This window comes from Podarcis liolepis (genome assembly GCF_965112155.1).
Source record: "Podarcis liolepis genome assembly, chromosome: 6".
Taxonomy (NCBI): domain Eukaryota; kingdom Metazoa; phylum Chordata; class Lepidosauria; order Squamata; family Lacertidae; genus Podarcis; species Podarcis liolepis.
In genome coordinates this window covers 8,907,137-8,920,679 of record NC_139559.1, presented here as the reverse complement: position 1 = coordinate 8,920,679, position 13,543 = coordinate 8,907,137, and the positions used below count along the sequence as shown (strand labels likewise).

General features: G+C 46.8%; 1 protein-coding gene across 3 annotated transcripts in view; it reads right to left on the bottom strand.

The window, feature by feature from the left end:
* Positions 1–13,543, bottom strand: part of NKAIN4 (sodium/potassium transporting ATPase interacting 4) — a gene marked incomplete at its 3' end in the record, with an annotated part of 104,619 nt that overhangs the window by 33,392 nt on the left and 57,684 nt on the right. For all 3 annotated transcript variants that reach the window (XM_083507773.1, XM_083507775.1, XM_083507774.1), the window contains exon 4: positions 9,975–10,172. In XM_083507773.1, the coding sequence (XP_083363899.1) occupies positions 9,975–10,172 (198 nt within the window). The remainder of the gene's footprint in view (positions 1–9,974; positions 10,173–13,543) is intronic.

The following is a 13,543-nucleotide window of genomic DNA, read 5'->3' as shown; positions in this document are numbered from 1 at the left end:
ATTTCTCCGGTGAAAATAGGGACATCCTAAGGAAAAACAGGACATTCCAGGATCAAATCAGAAACCAGGACGGCTTATGTAAATCTGAGATTGTCCCTGGAAAATAGGGACACTTAGAGGGACTGGGACATTCCTTGTTGTTGTTGTTGTTGTTGTTGTTGTTGTTGAATAGGACGTCCTTATTTTTATCAGAGAAATGTTGGAGCATATGGGGTCTTCTGTCTCAAACCCTGTGGGGCTGCTGCCTGCCAGTGTAGACAATACTGAGGTTGACAGACCAATGGACCAATAAGACATGGTTCCTTGGCAATTGATCTCAGGTTTTGATCCCACCTGGCGTTTGATTTTGCATTCGCCTCTTTCCCTCCATCTCTTCTCCTCTTGTTGGAGGCAGGAATCCGTCAAGTGCTAAGCAGCCCCCGCTCTCTCGTTCCTCTGGGAGACATATCCAGAATGCGCTAAAATATAAGACCCGATTTCCCAGAAGCCTTTAATGGAGCCATGCCAGTCTCTGCGGCCTGACGGTGCTCCCTCAACTTCATCTGTGTAACTGTCTGGAAATGTAAATCTACCATTTGAAAGACAAGAGATTCCAACTTGTAATTTCAGAGCCTGAATTATACATGACTCTAACCGGCACAGTTCATATCGCACCTCATGAAATCAGGCCCTTATTCTTCTTTAAATAAAATAAAGTGGAATATGGAGACTTCTTTTCAAATTAAAGTTGCTTTGAAAGAAAAATGGTGCTATGAATAATATACCCTCCCTCATGTCTCTCTCGTCCTCCAGACATCCACGCACGCCTCCCCCAGATTTAAAAAGTAATGCTCTTCAAATAGTTGAGGGTCAAGTTCTGACCTACATTAAAGTTCCTTTCCATTTGCCCAGTTTTAAATATTTTAATCAGAAATCGAAGAGAGCTGGAAGGAGGGGGAAATGGTAAAGAGGTAGGAGGGGCGGACTTCAGAGAGAAGATTAAAAGAGCTGCACGGATAACCAAACGGTTATGCAGAGACCTCATCATTATTCTGCTTTCAGATGCAGCCTAAAGGGGGAGAGAGCTGGACCATTTATGGCAATAGAGATCAAGCATCCTTAGCCCTTCAGCACTGCAGTTCTGGGCAGCGTTCTCCACCCCCCACCCCGAGAAAAAGAGGTGCCAGAACGCACCATGAAGTTGTCACAGGAAGTCACCAAGTGACTGGGGACAGCCCTGAACAGATGCCGGTTTCACAACAGCTACATTCACCACTTGTGGAGGTGCTAAAAGCTACAACATGCTGTCTCCCTAGCTGGTTTGGGGTCGCCTCTGGTTCTGGTGCAGGACAAACAGGGCTGTCTTTAGCATATGCGCCGCCAGGGTGGAAAGATCTGCCCAGCGCCCCCAAATTTAGTTTAAGGGTAAAGGGGACCCCTGACCAGTCCAGTCATGGCCAACTCTGGGGTTGCGGCGCTCATCTCATTTTATTGGCTGAGGGAGCCGACATACAGCTTCCGGGTCATGTGGCCAGCATGACTAAGCTGCTTCTGGAGAACCAGAGCAGCGCACGGAAACGCTGTTTACTTTCCCGCTGGAGCAGTACCTATTTATCTACTTGCACTTTGACGTGCTTTCGAACTGCTAGGTTGGCAGGAGCAGGGACCGAGCAACAGGAGCTCACCCCACCGCGGGGTTCAAACCACGACCTTCTGATCGGCAAGTCCTAGGCTCTGTGGTTTAACCCACAGCACCACCCGCGTCCCAAAAAATTTAGTTTAGCTGCCCCCAAATTAACTTTTATTGAGTTTTTTTTTTAAGGAGGGGCGAACTCACATGTAACAACAACACAGCGGAAAAAGCTGCTTTTGTCTCCTGACTCGTCGGGAATATTTGATGCTACAGAGTAACAGAGTGATGGAGGAGGGCACTTTTACTCCTTTGCTTTTCATTGCCACCAATCCAGAGGGACTGGTATACAGTAGGTATACATTTGGCATCCCCCAGAATTCGGCGCTCAGGTGCCCGCACCCTTGCACCCCCGGGTAAAGATGGCCCTGAGGACAAATGTGCCCCCACCTCCCTCATTCTCTTGGATTCAAGCAGGTGGCTAGGGCAGCCCGGAAGGGCCCTGAATTCGAGTGTCTTCAAAACCCATGACGCCTTTGGTAAAGGCTGTTCTCTAACTGGAGTGCTCACAGGTCAGTGTTTCCCAGTTGTCGGTGTTTGCACTACATTAAAAAAAAAATTGCCTTGAGAGAGCCTTTAAACCTCTTTTGTTGAATACCAGCATTATGCTTTCCATTTTTACTTTGGGGCTGACTGCCTCTTTATTGTTTGCGGCTGACTTTGGTTTAAAAGGGTTTTGTTGTATATGTTAATCTTGCAAGCTGCCCTTAAAAGAAACCCCTTAAAACATTTATTAACAATCACAACAGCAATCTTTCACCATACAGCCATATATTTAATTTTATGTGTCATATGAAATCCAATGGAGCGAAATTATTCTCTTTGGCCATACTGGAAGTGGGGGGGGGGACAGGCCCCAGCAACACCCGAGCTCTTGCCTGCATTTCGGAATTGCAGGCAAGCTCCCACCAGCAGCTGGCGAAGACGAAATCATGGCAATGTGCAGATGGCAGCCTGCAACCTTTGTTTTCACACACACACACTCCCTTCATTTGCTGGGGGGCAATTATTACTGGTGGAAATGTAGCATATGCCGGTGCCTCTCATTCTAGCTTTCGCTGTAGCATCTGCCATCAAAGTCAACATTTGCCATCTTCCTGGGAGCGTTTCAGGCTGTCGTTTGGAAATGGAAACAGCCAACAGGCAAGGCAGGTTCTTCTCCGATGAAAATGGGGAGACATTTCCTAACTCCATTTTGGCATGTGGGATCTTGGAAGAAAACAATCTATCTTCCCTCCCTCTTGTATTGCCATGCAAGCACTTTGACCTCATCCTGAGTCCCAACTCTGTGCTGTGCAGCTGCTGAGGCGCATGGCCGCCGCAGAACTTTGAGGGGGCCTGTCCCCTTCATTCAAAATTTTGAGGGGCATATTCCCTGCCTCCTCCCCAATGGGCATGCCAATAATAATAATAATAATAAATTTATTATTTATACCCCGCCCATCTGGCTGGGTTTCCCCAGCCACTCTGGGTGGCTTCCAACAAAATATTGAAATACAATAGACCGTCAAACATTAAAAGCTTCCCTAAACAGGGCTACCTTCAAATGTCTTCTAAAAGTCTGGTAGTTGTTGTTCTCTTTGACATCTGGTGGGAGGGCATTCCACAGGGCGGGTGCCACTACCGAGAAAACCCTCTGCCTGTAACTTGGCTTCTCGCAGTGAGGGAACCACCAGAAGGCCCTCGGTGCCAGACCTCAGTGTCCGGGCTGAACAATGGGGGTGGAGATGCTCCTTCAGATATATTGGACTGAGGCCATTAGGTCTTTAAAGGTCAGCACCAACACGTACTGGGAGCCAATGTAGGTCTTTCAAGACCAGTGTTATATGGTCTCGGCGGCCGCTCCCAGTCACCAGTCTAGCTGCCGCATTCTGGATTAGTTGTAGTTTCCGGGTCACCTTCAAAGGTAGCCCCACGTAGAGCGCATTGTAGTAGTCCAAGCGAGGCAATCCATGGGCAGGTAGAGTCTCAGCCTGCGTACCAGATGGAGCTGGTAAACAGCTGCCCTGGACACAGAATTGACCTGCGCCTCCATGGACAGCTGTGAGTCCAAAATGACTCCCAGGCTGCGCACCAGGTTCTTCAGGGGCACAGTTACCCCATTCAGGACCAGGGAGTCCTCCACACCTGCCCGCCTCCTGCCTCTCAAAAACTATTGAACTGGAATGGATATTTTGGAAAAGACAAAGCAGGAAACAGGGAGGGGAGATGTGCAGCAAACCTGCACAGATGCTGTCCACACCTTGATGTAGCATGTGAAAGCTACTTTCATGTGTAGGACTGGAAAGGGCTTGAGAAAAACACATACACATGTCTTTCAATTAGCACAGGGCTCTGCACTCTGGCAAAAACCCATCAAATGCAAATGAGGAGCGCAACAGGACGAACCCCTCCTATCTCCCCCTCTCTTTTACTTTCCAGGGAGGCAGGGTCAAGAACGCCATCGAAAAATAGCCATTTGACTTGTCTATAGCACAGTGGGTCAGGGAGGGGGAGTGGAAGGGGAGAGCCTGTTCTGCTCCTATTTGCGTTTAAATGAGATTAAGAAGACAGGCAAGGCTGCCTTTAACCCTCAGAGACAAGGGCTGCAAGGCCCTCGATGGCCAAGCAGCATCTGATTAGTCCCAGTTTTCCCTAAGGGCTTTCTTTCCTCCACATCTTTCACAAAGGAAAGGGCCCCTTTCCCCACTCAGCCAGCAAGGGTAAGGAAATGCAGGCTGTGTGCAAGCCCGATTGCAACCACAGATGGCATCATCTGCCCCAAAGATGAACTTCATTTGTGCTTCGGTGAACCCTCTGAGTGTCCGCAATGCACCCCCAAGTCTGCATGATGTTCCCCTCTGTGAGTGCATGCTCTAAAGTTGACCTTCTCCCAAGTGAGAATCCAAGTTTCCGTCTCAAAGGGACGTCTTGCAAGGCCTCATACTTTTGTCATCAATAATAATAATAGGGATGCGTGTGGCGCTGTGGGTTAAACCACAGAGCCTAGGTCAGTTCAGAAGGTCGGCGGTTTGAATCCCTGTGACGGGGTGAGCTCCCGTTGCTCAGTCCCTGCTAGCAGTTTGAAAGCACGTCAAAGTGCAAGTAGATAAATAGGTACCACTTCGGCGGGAAGGTAAACGGCGTTTCCGTGCGCTGCTCTGGTTCGCCAGAAGCAGCTTAGTCATGCTGGCCACATGACCCGGAAGCTGCACGCCGGCTCCCTCAGCCAATAAAGTGAAATGAGCGCCGCAACCCCAGAGTCGGCCACGACTGGACCTAATGGTCAGGGGGCTCTTTACCTTTACCTTTAATAATAATAATAAATTTTATTTATACCCTCCCCTCCCTGGCCAGAGCTGGACTCAGGGCGGCTAACACCAGTAAAATAACAGTAAAAACATAATGGGGGGGGGCAATTTAAAATGCAGCCTCATTTTAAGAGTAGCCGATAGAGCAAGACCATAAGGGGAGGGCAACATAAGGGTCAGACTGAGTCCAAACCACAGGCCAGGCGGAACAACTCTGTCTTGCAGGCCCTGCGGAAAGATATAAAGTCCCCCAGGGCCCTAGTCTCTTGTGACAGAGCATTCCACCAAGTCGGGGCCAGTACTGAAAAGGACCTGGTCCTAGTTGAGGCCAATCTAAAATGGACCTCCAAAATGTTGTCATTTGTGGACCTTAAGGTCCTCCGTGGGGCATACCAGGAGAGGCGGTCCCGTAGGTACGTGGGTCCTAGGCTGCATAGGGCTTTAAAGGTCAAAACCAGCACCTTAAACCTGACCCTGTACTCCATCGGGAGCCAGTGCAGTTGGTAAAGCACTGGATGAATGTTTTCTGATTCACACATGACATTTGTCATGCGACAGGGAGGACTAAGATCAGCTCCCTTGGTAAAAATATAGAGAGACATACAGTGTTATATTCATGCAAAACAAAGCAAAGCAGATTTTAAGAGACGGTGGCTTCCATTGCTGAGAATGCTAGAAAATGTACACGCACTCTAGTGGCATTTTATGAAGACAATAGACTTTTTTGTTTCAGTTTACTCCGCAGCAAACGAGAATCAATTACCGGGCGGCACCAATTACTGTGGCATGTTAATGAAAAAAATAAATAATTGAGGGTATGGATAAACATAAGCGCTGTGACATTTGATGGCAACTTTTGTGCAAACTGCTGGCGTCTGCAGGAACAGAAGCGGGGGGTGGGGGGGGAGTGCGCATCAGAACGGCTTTGTTTTCTGACGGGGTGTATTATTATATCCTTGGGGGGAGACGCACACAGCCTTTGCCTAATTGGATTCTCTCCCTTTCTGCAACTTCTTCTTCTTCCCCGACACTCACACATAAATATTTAAATCGCAGTCACGCTGGCTGGTAAAGTTTTTGATGTACCTATTGCTGAGGAAATGTTCCTGCTATATCAGCCTAAGTCTTGCTTTTCTTTATTTTTCTTCTTCCTGGGTTTACTTTAAATGAACAATCTCTCTCAGGACCAGAACCACATCCTGGTGTGATGGGCTGAGGGGCTTGTTTTGTACAGGTTGAAAAGAATTTGAGACGAGTGGGGAAATCCATCATATTCTTGCGCGCGCGCGCGCACACACACACACACACACACACACACACATATCAAGTTTATGTAATTTTTAATTACTGTTGGATTTAGGGCAATGAGTGTAGGGGTTTGTTGTTTGTTTTGGAGAGGGCAGGATCCAAAGAACTTTGAAGTTATTTGTATGTTCCCAAGGGGGCTTTGGCATCATGCTTCTGTTGTCTCTCCTCCACAGTCTCTCCATGAAACCAAGAGGGATTTCAGAAGCATTTTCTGTGTGATCTCAATCCTGTTCAAACAGTATGAGTCAAAAGTCCCCACTAAAGAGCACCTTAGATCTCAGCCACAGTGTTCAAGTACTGAAAACAGCAAGTTGATGATGACTCCTGTCATCAACAGGAGTTAAAAATCAAGTTTCTATCCACACACACATGCTACGTCCAAGGCCGGCATGGCCACTGGGCAGAGGGAAGCAACCACCTCAGGTGTCAGGCTTCGGAAAATCGGATCCCACCCCCGGTGGCAGTAATTAAGCAGATCAAATGAAAGATCAAACCTATCCATTCCTAAGGAAATCAGCCCTGAGTGCTCACCGGAAGGACAGATCCTGAAGCTGAGGCTCCAATACTTTGGCCACCTCATGAGAAGAGAAGACTCCCTGGAAAAGACCCTGATGTTGGGAAAGATGGAGGGCACAAGGAGAAGGGGATGACAGAGGACGAGATGTTTGGACAGTGTTCTCGAATCTACCAGCATGACTTTGACCAAACTGCGGAAGGCAGTGGAAGACAGGAGTGCCTGGCATGCTCTGGTCCATGGAGTCATGAAGAGTCGGACACGACTAAATGACTAAACAACAAATGAAAGGAGCGTTCTTAGCAGATAGTTTCTTTAATAATCATAGCGAGAGACAAAGGAATGCATATCTCTCTACAAATGGTGTTGCTCCCAGTTAAGGTTTACCCCCTCCATCTCCAATAATCTACGTCACTCCTACATCGGGTAATCTGAGCTTGTTGTCTCTGCGCTTTCTGTTCTATCACTCTCAGAGCCCGTCTGGTCCTAGGAATGCTGTCCAAGGACACTGAATCTGCCAGCTGTCTCTCTCCTGGTGTTCCCTCTTCTAGGTGTTCCTCACCCAGTATTTCTCAGCTTTCCTCCTCTGGACTATGCCCCTCTGCAAACCACTGTTCTAAATCAATACTGTCCTCCTGCCCTTGGTTTGCCACAGCACCTCCTTTGCTCTTCCCTTCTGTTGGAGGGCAGAAGCAAGAGTGCTCTAAACTAAACTAGCCAGCAGCTCTCAGGTGTGCTGGGGGTTGCTGCAGTCCTGTTGCCAGCATGGATGTTTGAGTCAGCCCCAAGTCCAGTCAACTTCTGAACATGGAAGCAGAGGAGCGTCCATCTTGGAAATGTCTTGGGAAATGTCTTGCTACATCCACAGAAAATCCCTCTTTTGCATGACTATCAAAGGTGCTGGTGTCATGTCCTGTTTCCCCCTGGCCACCCAAGCTCCATGGTTCGCAATATCCAAATTGTTATGTATTGAAATTCTCACCCTGGGCCAGCAGGGGGATACTGTAGATAGTTATGCAAATGAAGGATCGAAAGTGACATTCAGTGATTGGATAGTTTGTATGCAAATGAAGGGTCGAAAGTGATGTTCAGTGATTGGATAGTTTTAGAAAGTTGCAACAGTTACGTTGTTCTGGAGCTCTATATAAGCAGGCTGACTGAGCTCCTCTGTTCAGTTCTGTTCCAGCTTACAAATAAAGAGCTGCTTTGGAAGAATCGCTGTGTCGTCTGATATGTTCACCCACAACTTAACACAAATGGAATTTATAATCCTGATTCACACATAATGCTGAACCAAACAGTGGCTTAGCTTGAACTAGCAAAGGAGTGGATTCCCAGACCAAAGATAACAGCTGCTGCACTCCTCCCTTGGTCCTGCTGCACTAATGCATGACTAAGCCATGGTTTCGCTTACCATTATGCGGTGGCAAGGGACACGGGTGGTGCTGTGGTCTAAACCACTGAGCCTCTTGGGCTTGCCAATCTGAAGGTCGGTGGTTTGAATCTCCGCAACGGAGTGAGCTCCTGTTGCTCTGTCCCAGCTCCTGGCAACCTAGCAGTTCAAAAGCACACCAGTGCAAGTAGATAAATAGGTACCGCTGCAGCGGGAAGGTAAAGGGCATTTCCATGTGCTCTGGTTTCCGTCACGGTGTTCTGTTGCGCCAGAAGCGGTTTAGTCATGCTGGTCACATGACCCGGAAAACTGTCTGTGGACAAACGCTGGCCCCCCTCGGCCTGAAAGCGAGATGAGCGCCACAACCCCATAGTCGCCTTTGACTGGACTTAACAGTCCAGGGGTCCTTTACCTTTACCTTACGTCCAAACTCAGGCTTGTGGTTTGTTTCCCCCAGGCAAACCATGAGCAGTAAATGAAGAACAAACCATGGGTCACCCATTGGTTGTTTTTCTGGAGTGATACTTTAGTTGAGATTCCTGCATTGCAGGGGGTTGGACTAGATGACCCCTGGGATTCTTTCCAACTTTACAATTCTACAATTCAATGAGACAAACTATGAGCCTGGGCTTGATATGTGATGCTACCCCAAACTGTGGCATAGCCCTAAGAAACACAGCAGCAGCAGAAGTGGAGCAGCAGCATAGCAGCCATGATCTTCACCCCAGGAACCTGAACCCTTGGCTTACATGGTTTGGCTTAGCATTCAATAGAAACTGGTTTATTCACTTTCCTTTTTTTCTCTCCACTCCTCCAACTCGCTCTTTCACACACACGAGAACATGTGGCACCATCCACTGGAAACCTGAATTCAAAATATGTCTTTTAAATATCTAGCATGGGAGCCAACTCCTAGGGGCTGAGGTCCCTTTGGCTCCCCCAATATAATATTAGAGGGGGGCCAGCCCCCAGCCACAACTTAATGGGCATTGCCATTCAAATGTTGTGCATGAGCCGCATCTTATGACCGAGTATGCACGGCACGGCTTACCTGCCCCCTCCCCCATATACAATGGTACCTCTGGTTGTGGACACGATCCGTTCCGGGGTGCCATTTGCACCCCAAAAAGTCCATAGCCAGAGCGGCGCTTCTGCTCATGTGCGAAGCACAATAGATCATTTTTGCGCATGCGTGAACCGAATGACTGGCAGAATCCGAGACCAGGGAAAAGAGACGGCGGAAGGAGATTGGAAGAAATTTAAGAACTATCTTAAGAAATACTGTAAAATTTATGAATTTTAGAATAATGTGGTTTTTAAAATCAAATGGAGTACAGCTGTAAAGATTAAGTGAAAGGAAAGTAAGGATGATAATTAGATAAAATCAAGGGTGAGGACTTGCTGAATTAAATTTTTGAAATGGGAATGCAGAAAGGGGAGGTATGAGGAGGTCGGTGAAATAAGTTTTAAGAAAATAAGGTCTTGAAATTATACTTGTTCTTTGTTATGTTATTTTTGTTTGTGTGTGTGTGTGTGTGTGTGTTGATATGTTTGTTATAATTTGTAAAATCTTAATAAATATTTAAAAAAAAAAAAAAAAAGAAACCAGGAAGTAAACACTTCTGGGTTTGCCACATTCTTAACCTGAAAAAACGCAACATGTAGTGTTCGCAAGAAGAGGTTTGACTGTATTGCATTGAAATTGGCGGCACCCGGGATATCCAATACCCAAATGTGGCCGTTTTGAATTGCTGAAACAGGCCAAGTTTCAGATTTGTGGGTTCTGAGGGCATCACTCACCGCCACCAGAATCTGCATCGCACTGTGCATGACCTCGATGTAGCGATATTCCAAAGCGCAACCGATCACGGAGACGTAGGAATGGCTGTCCAAGCCCTTGATGCCGACCATGGGAGTCTCCTTCCTTACACATCCAGGACCGTTTTCACTCCACCAGGACTGGTGCCGGGAGATGTTGAAGGTCAAGAGCTCACTATCCTGCAGAGGGAGAAAACGCACACAATAAAAACAACAACCCATAATATTAATCTAATTCACATATTCACATATCTAATTCACATTTCCAATCTCTAGTAGTTGCTGAATCGATTTTCACTTTGCACAGGTCCACTCCCTGGCTTCTTCAGTTAAAGAGAGCAAAGGGTTATAATAAATAATAACAATAATTTATTATTATACTCCGCCCATCTGGCTAGGTTTCCCCAGCCACTCTGGCCGGCTCCCAAAAGAATATTAAAAACAGGATAAAACATCAAACATTAAAAACTTCCCTAAACAGGGCTGCCTTCAGATGTCTTCTAAAAGTCAGATGGTTGTTTATTTCCTTGACATCTGATGGGAGGGCATTCCACAGGGAGGGCGCCACCACCGAGAAGGCCCTCTACAAATGCCTTAGAAATGTTATTCATTTATTAATTATTTGTACTTGCAGCCCACCAAAAGGTCCTGGACAGGTTACAAAAATATAGCAATAAAAATAAGTACCATGTACCATTTTATTTGGGACATGGGTGGCGCTGTGGGTTAAACCACAGAGCCTAGGACTTGCTGATCAGAAGGTTGGCGGTTCAAATCCCCACGACAGGGTGAGCTCCCTTTGCTCAGTCCCTGCTCCTACCAACCTAGCAGTTCGAAAGCACGTCAAAGTGCATGTAGATAAATAGGTACTGCTCTGGCGGGAAGGTAAACAGCGTTTCCGTGCGCTGCTCTGGTTTGCCAGAAGCGGCTTAGTCATGCTGGCCACATGACCCAGAAGTTGTACACCAGCTCCCTCGGCCAATAAAGTGAGATGAGCGCCGCAACCCCAGAGTCGGTCATGACTGGACCTAATGGTCAGGGGTCCCTTTATCTTTTTTTACCATTTTTTTAATTTCTTATTACATATATGTCCCAACTTTTAATCCGAGGATCTCAAGATGATGTACATGTTCTCTCCCTTCCCCGTTTTATCATCACGACGACCCTGCGAAGTAGGTTAGGCTGACTGGCTCAAGGTTGCACAAGCAAAAGTCCTTCCATGGAGATTCCGCTGATGGGGCGAGTTAGGTGAAGCCTGCCTCATATCTCTGTGCAATTTGTGATTTATTAATTTTTTTAAAAATGCTCCTGGAAATTCGCCATCCTTTTATTGCAAATTTCTCTTAAAAACACACTTTTTGCGGTTTTGACAAATATGCCCATTTTTACGGTGATTTCCATTTATATAATGCAGCTTGGCACGCAGTTCTGCCTAATATATGTTTTATTTACATCACATATGAACTTTTAAACATCTTGTTTGGCTGGATCACAAAATTCAGGAAAGTGTAAATTTCAAAGGCTATGGTTCGCACACTGGTTCAAGAAGTGCAAATTAAACAGATTCTCACGCAAACAAAACCAAATTTCTCCTCCACCCCTAACTACAGAGATAGCATACTGCGTACTCACAGAGGGAAATACAGCAACTGCATTCGTGCGAGTTGACAAGCCAGAACTGGAGTTATAAGAAATATTTTCCTACCGGGCTGGTTTAATTTCCTCTGTGCCACGAGCACTAAGCATCCTCCATAAATTCTCTTGCCAATTCCCTTTGGTATTCTGATGCATTGCACGTTCAGGTCTTCTATTGACCTCCGTCACAATTAACCTCTTGGGTCAAATTACTCCAAGAAACTGACCCCTGGCATGATCAATAGCTGCTTAATGTACATCTCCCTGCAGAATTTCAAATCATCTCTCCTCTGCTGTTTCAGTTATCATGTGGTTCCCTTGCACCTTTCCCCACCTTCCTGCTCGGTTCCATGTTTGCTTCCCTCGATTTTGTAGCTGATTGTATGCTGGAGACAGTTCGGGAGTCTGCAAGGAATAGGAAGGACACACCAATTCCTAATAGGAACAAACTGGTGTCACCCGGATGTTCCAGAACCTCCAAGTGTCGCTGTTTTCCAGGGACAGTCCTAGATTTACAGAAGCCATCCCAGTTTCTGATTTGATTCTGGAATGTCCAGTTTTTCCTTGGGCTGCCCCATTTCTTTAGAGAAACGTTGGAGGGTATGGTGTTCTGCACTACAGCTCTCATCTGCTGGCTAGGGCTGATGGGTGCATTAGTCCAAAATATCTGGAGGGCACCACGTTGGGGAAGTTTGGGCCCTCTCTTTGACATAGCTGTCAACTTACAGATTTGAAAATAAGGGAGCGGAAGCCTCCAAAATAAGGGATCAGCAGCCAAAATAAGGGATCAACAATTAATTTGATAACATGCATATTTTGTTGCATGCAAATGGCTTTAGATACCTATTAGGTCCATAAATTACCATATGGAATATATTCAACACAAAAAACAGCAACAGTTTGTTGTTGACAAAGGACAGCTGGACATAGAAAGGGCCCCATTACGTTCAGTAGCTTATTTAAGGGACATCATCAATAAGGGACAGCAGCGGGACATGGCGCTGGGATAAGGGACTGTCCCGCCAAATAAGGAACGCTTGACAGCTATGCTCTTTGAAAAGGCCCTCTCTGTCTTCAGCATCACAAACGTAGAGTTTCTGCTCATTTCAGGTGCTTGCTCCAGTTTCCCAGCATCGAAGTGTTGGTAGGAGAGAAAGCTTACAGTATTTCTCAGCTTGCAAAAGGATTTCTTAACCGGAGTAATGAGGTACAGTTAACATCTCTTAACTCAACGCAGCTTAAAGAACCAAACACCTTTTCACTCTGGGCGGCAGATAAATAATGCAAGCACCCCGGCCAGATTACTTTTATATTGCAGATAAAGCTGCGATCATTTAATTGTCGTGCCTCTTCCCCGTGCCGCTCATGAATGTCCCTCTGCAATTGGCAAAGGCAGCTGAATCAATCACTCTGAGCCCAAGACTCAGTGCTCCCCATAATCCAATGAATTTAATCCATTTAAAGGCTGGCAACTCCAAAAAGTGTTTCCAAGCAAAAACAATAAATTTCACTTACACCTTGTAGTGGGGACAGAGAAGGGGAAGGGATGGATACTGTTTTGTCTAGGTCAGGGGACCTTTTACAACCTGAGGGAAGCATTTGCTTATGGGCAAGTGGTGGTGGGACACCAAAGACAGGTCAGAGGATGAAGTGGAGGCAGAATGGTTGGATGCTGAACAAGCAACAGGCTTGAGTGAGAGAGAGGAAGCAGGGATAGAAAGCCCTGCAGATGCAGGAGAAGCAGCTGAGGAGGAGAAGCAGGGAACAGAGGCTGCAGCAACTTCACAGGAGCCTTGAAGTTCTGCTGTCAGGGCCATCTTACCCATAGGTGCTAGGGGTGCGGGGCACCCAAGCGCTAGGCTCTCAGGGGCGCCAGGCCGAGAGTCTGGGGCCCGAGAGTTGAGTCCAGGGAAGAG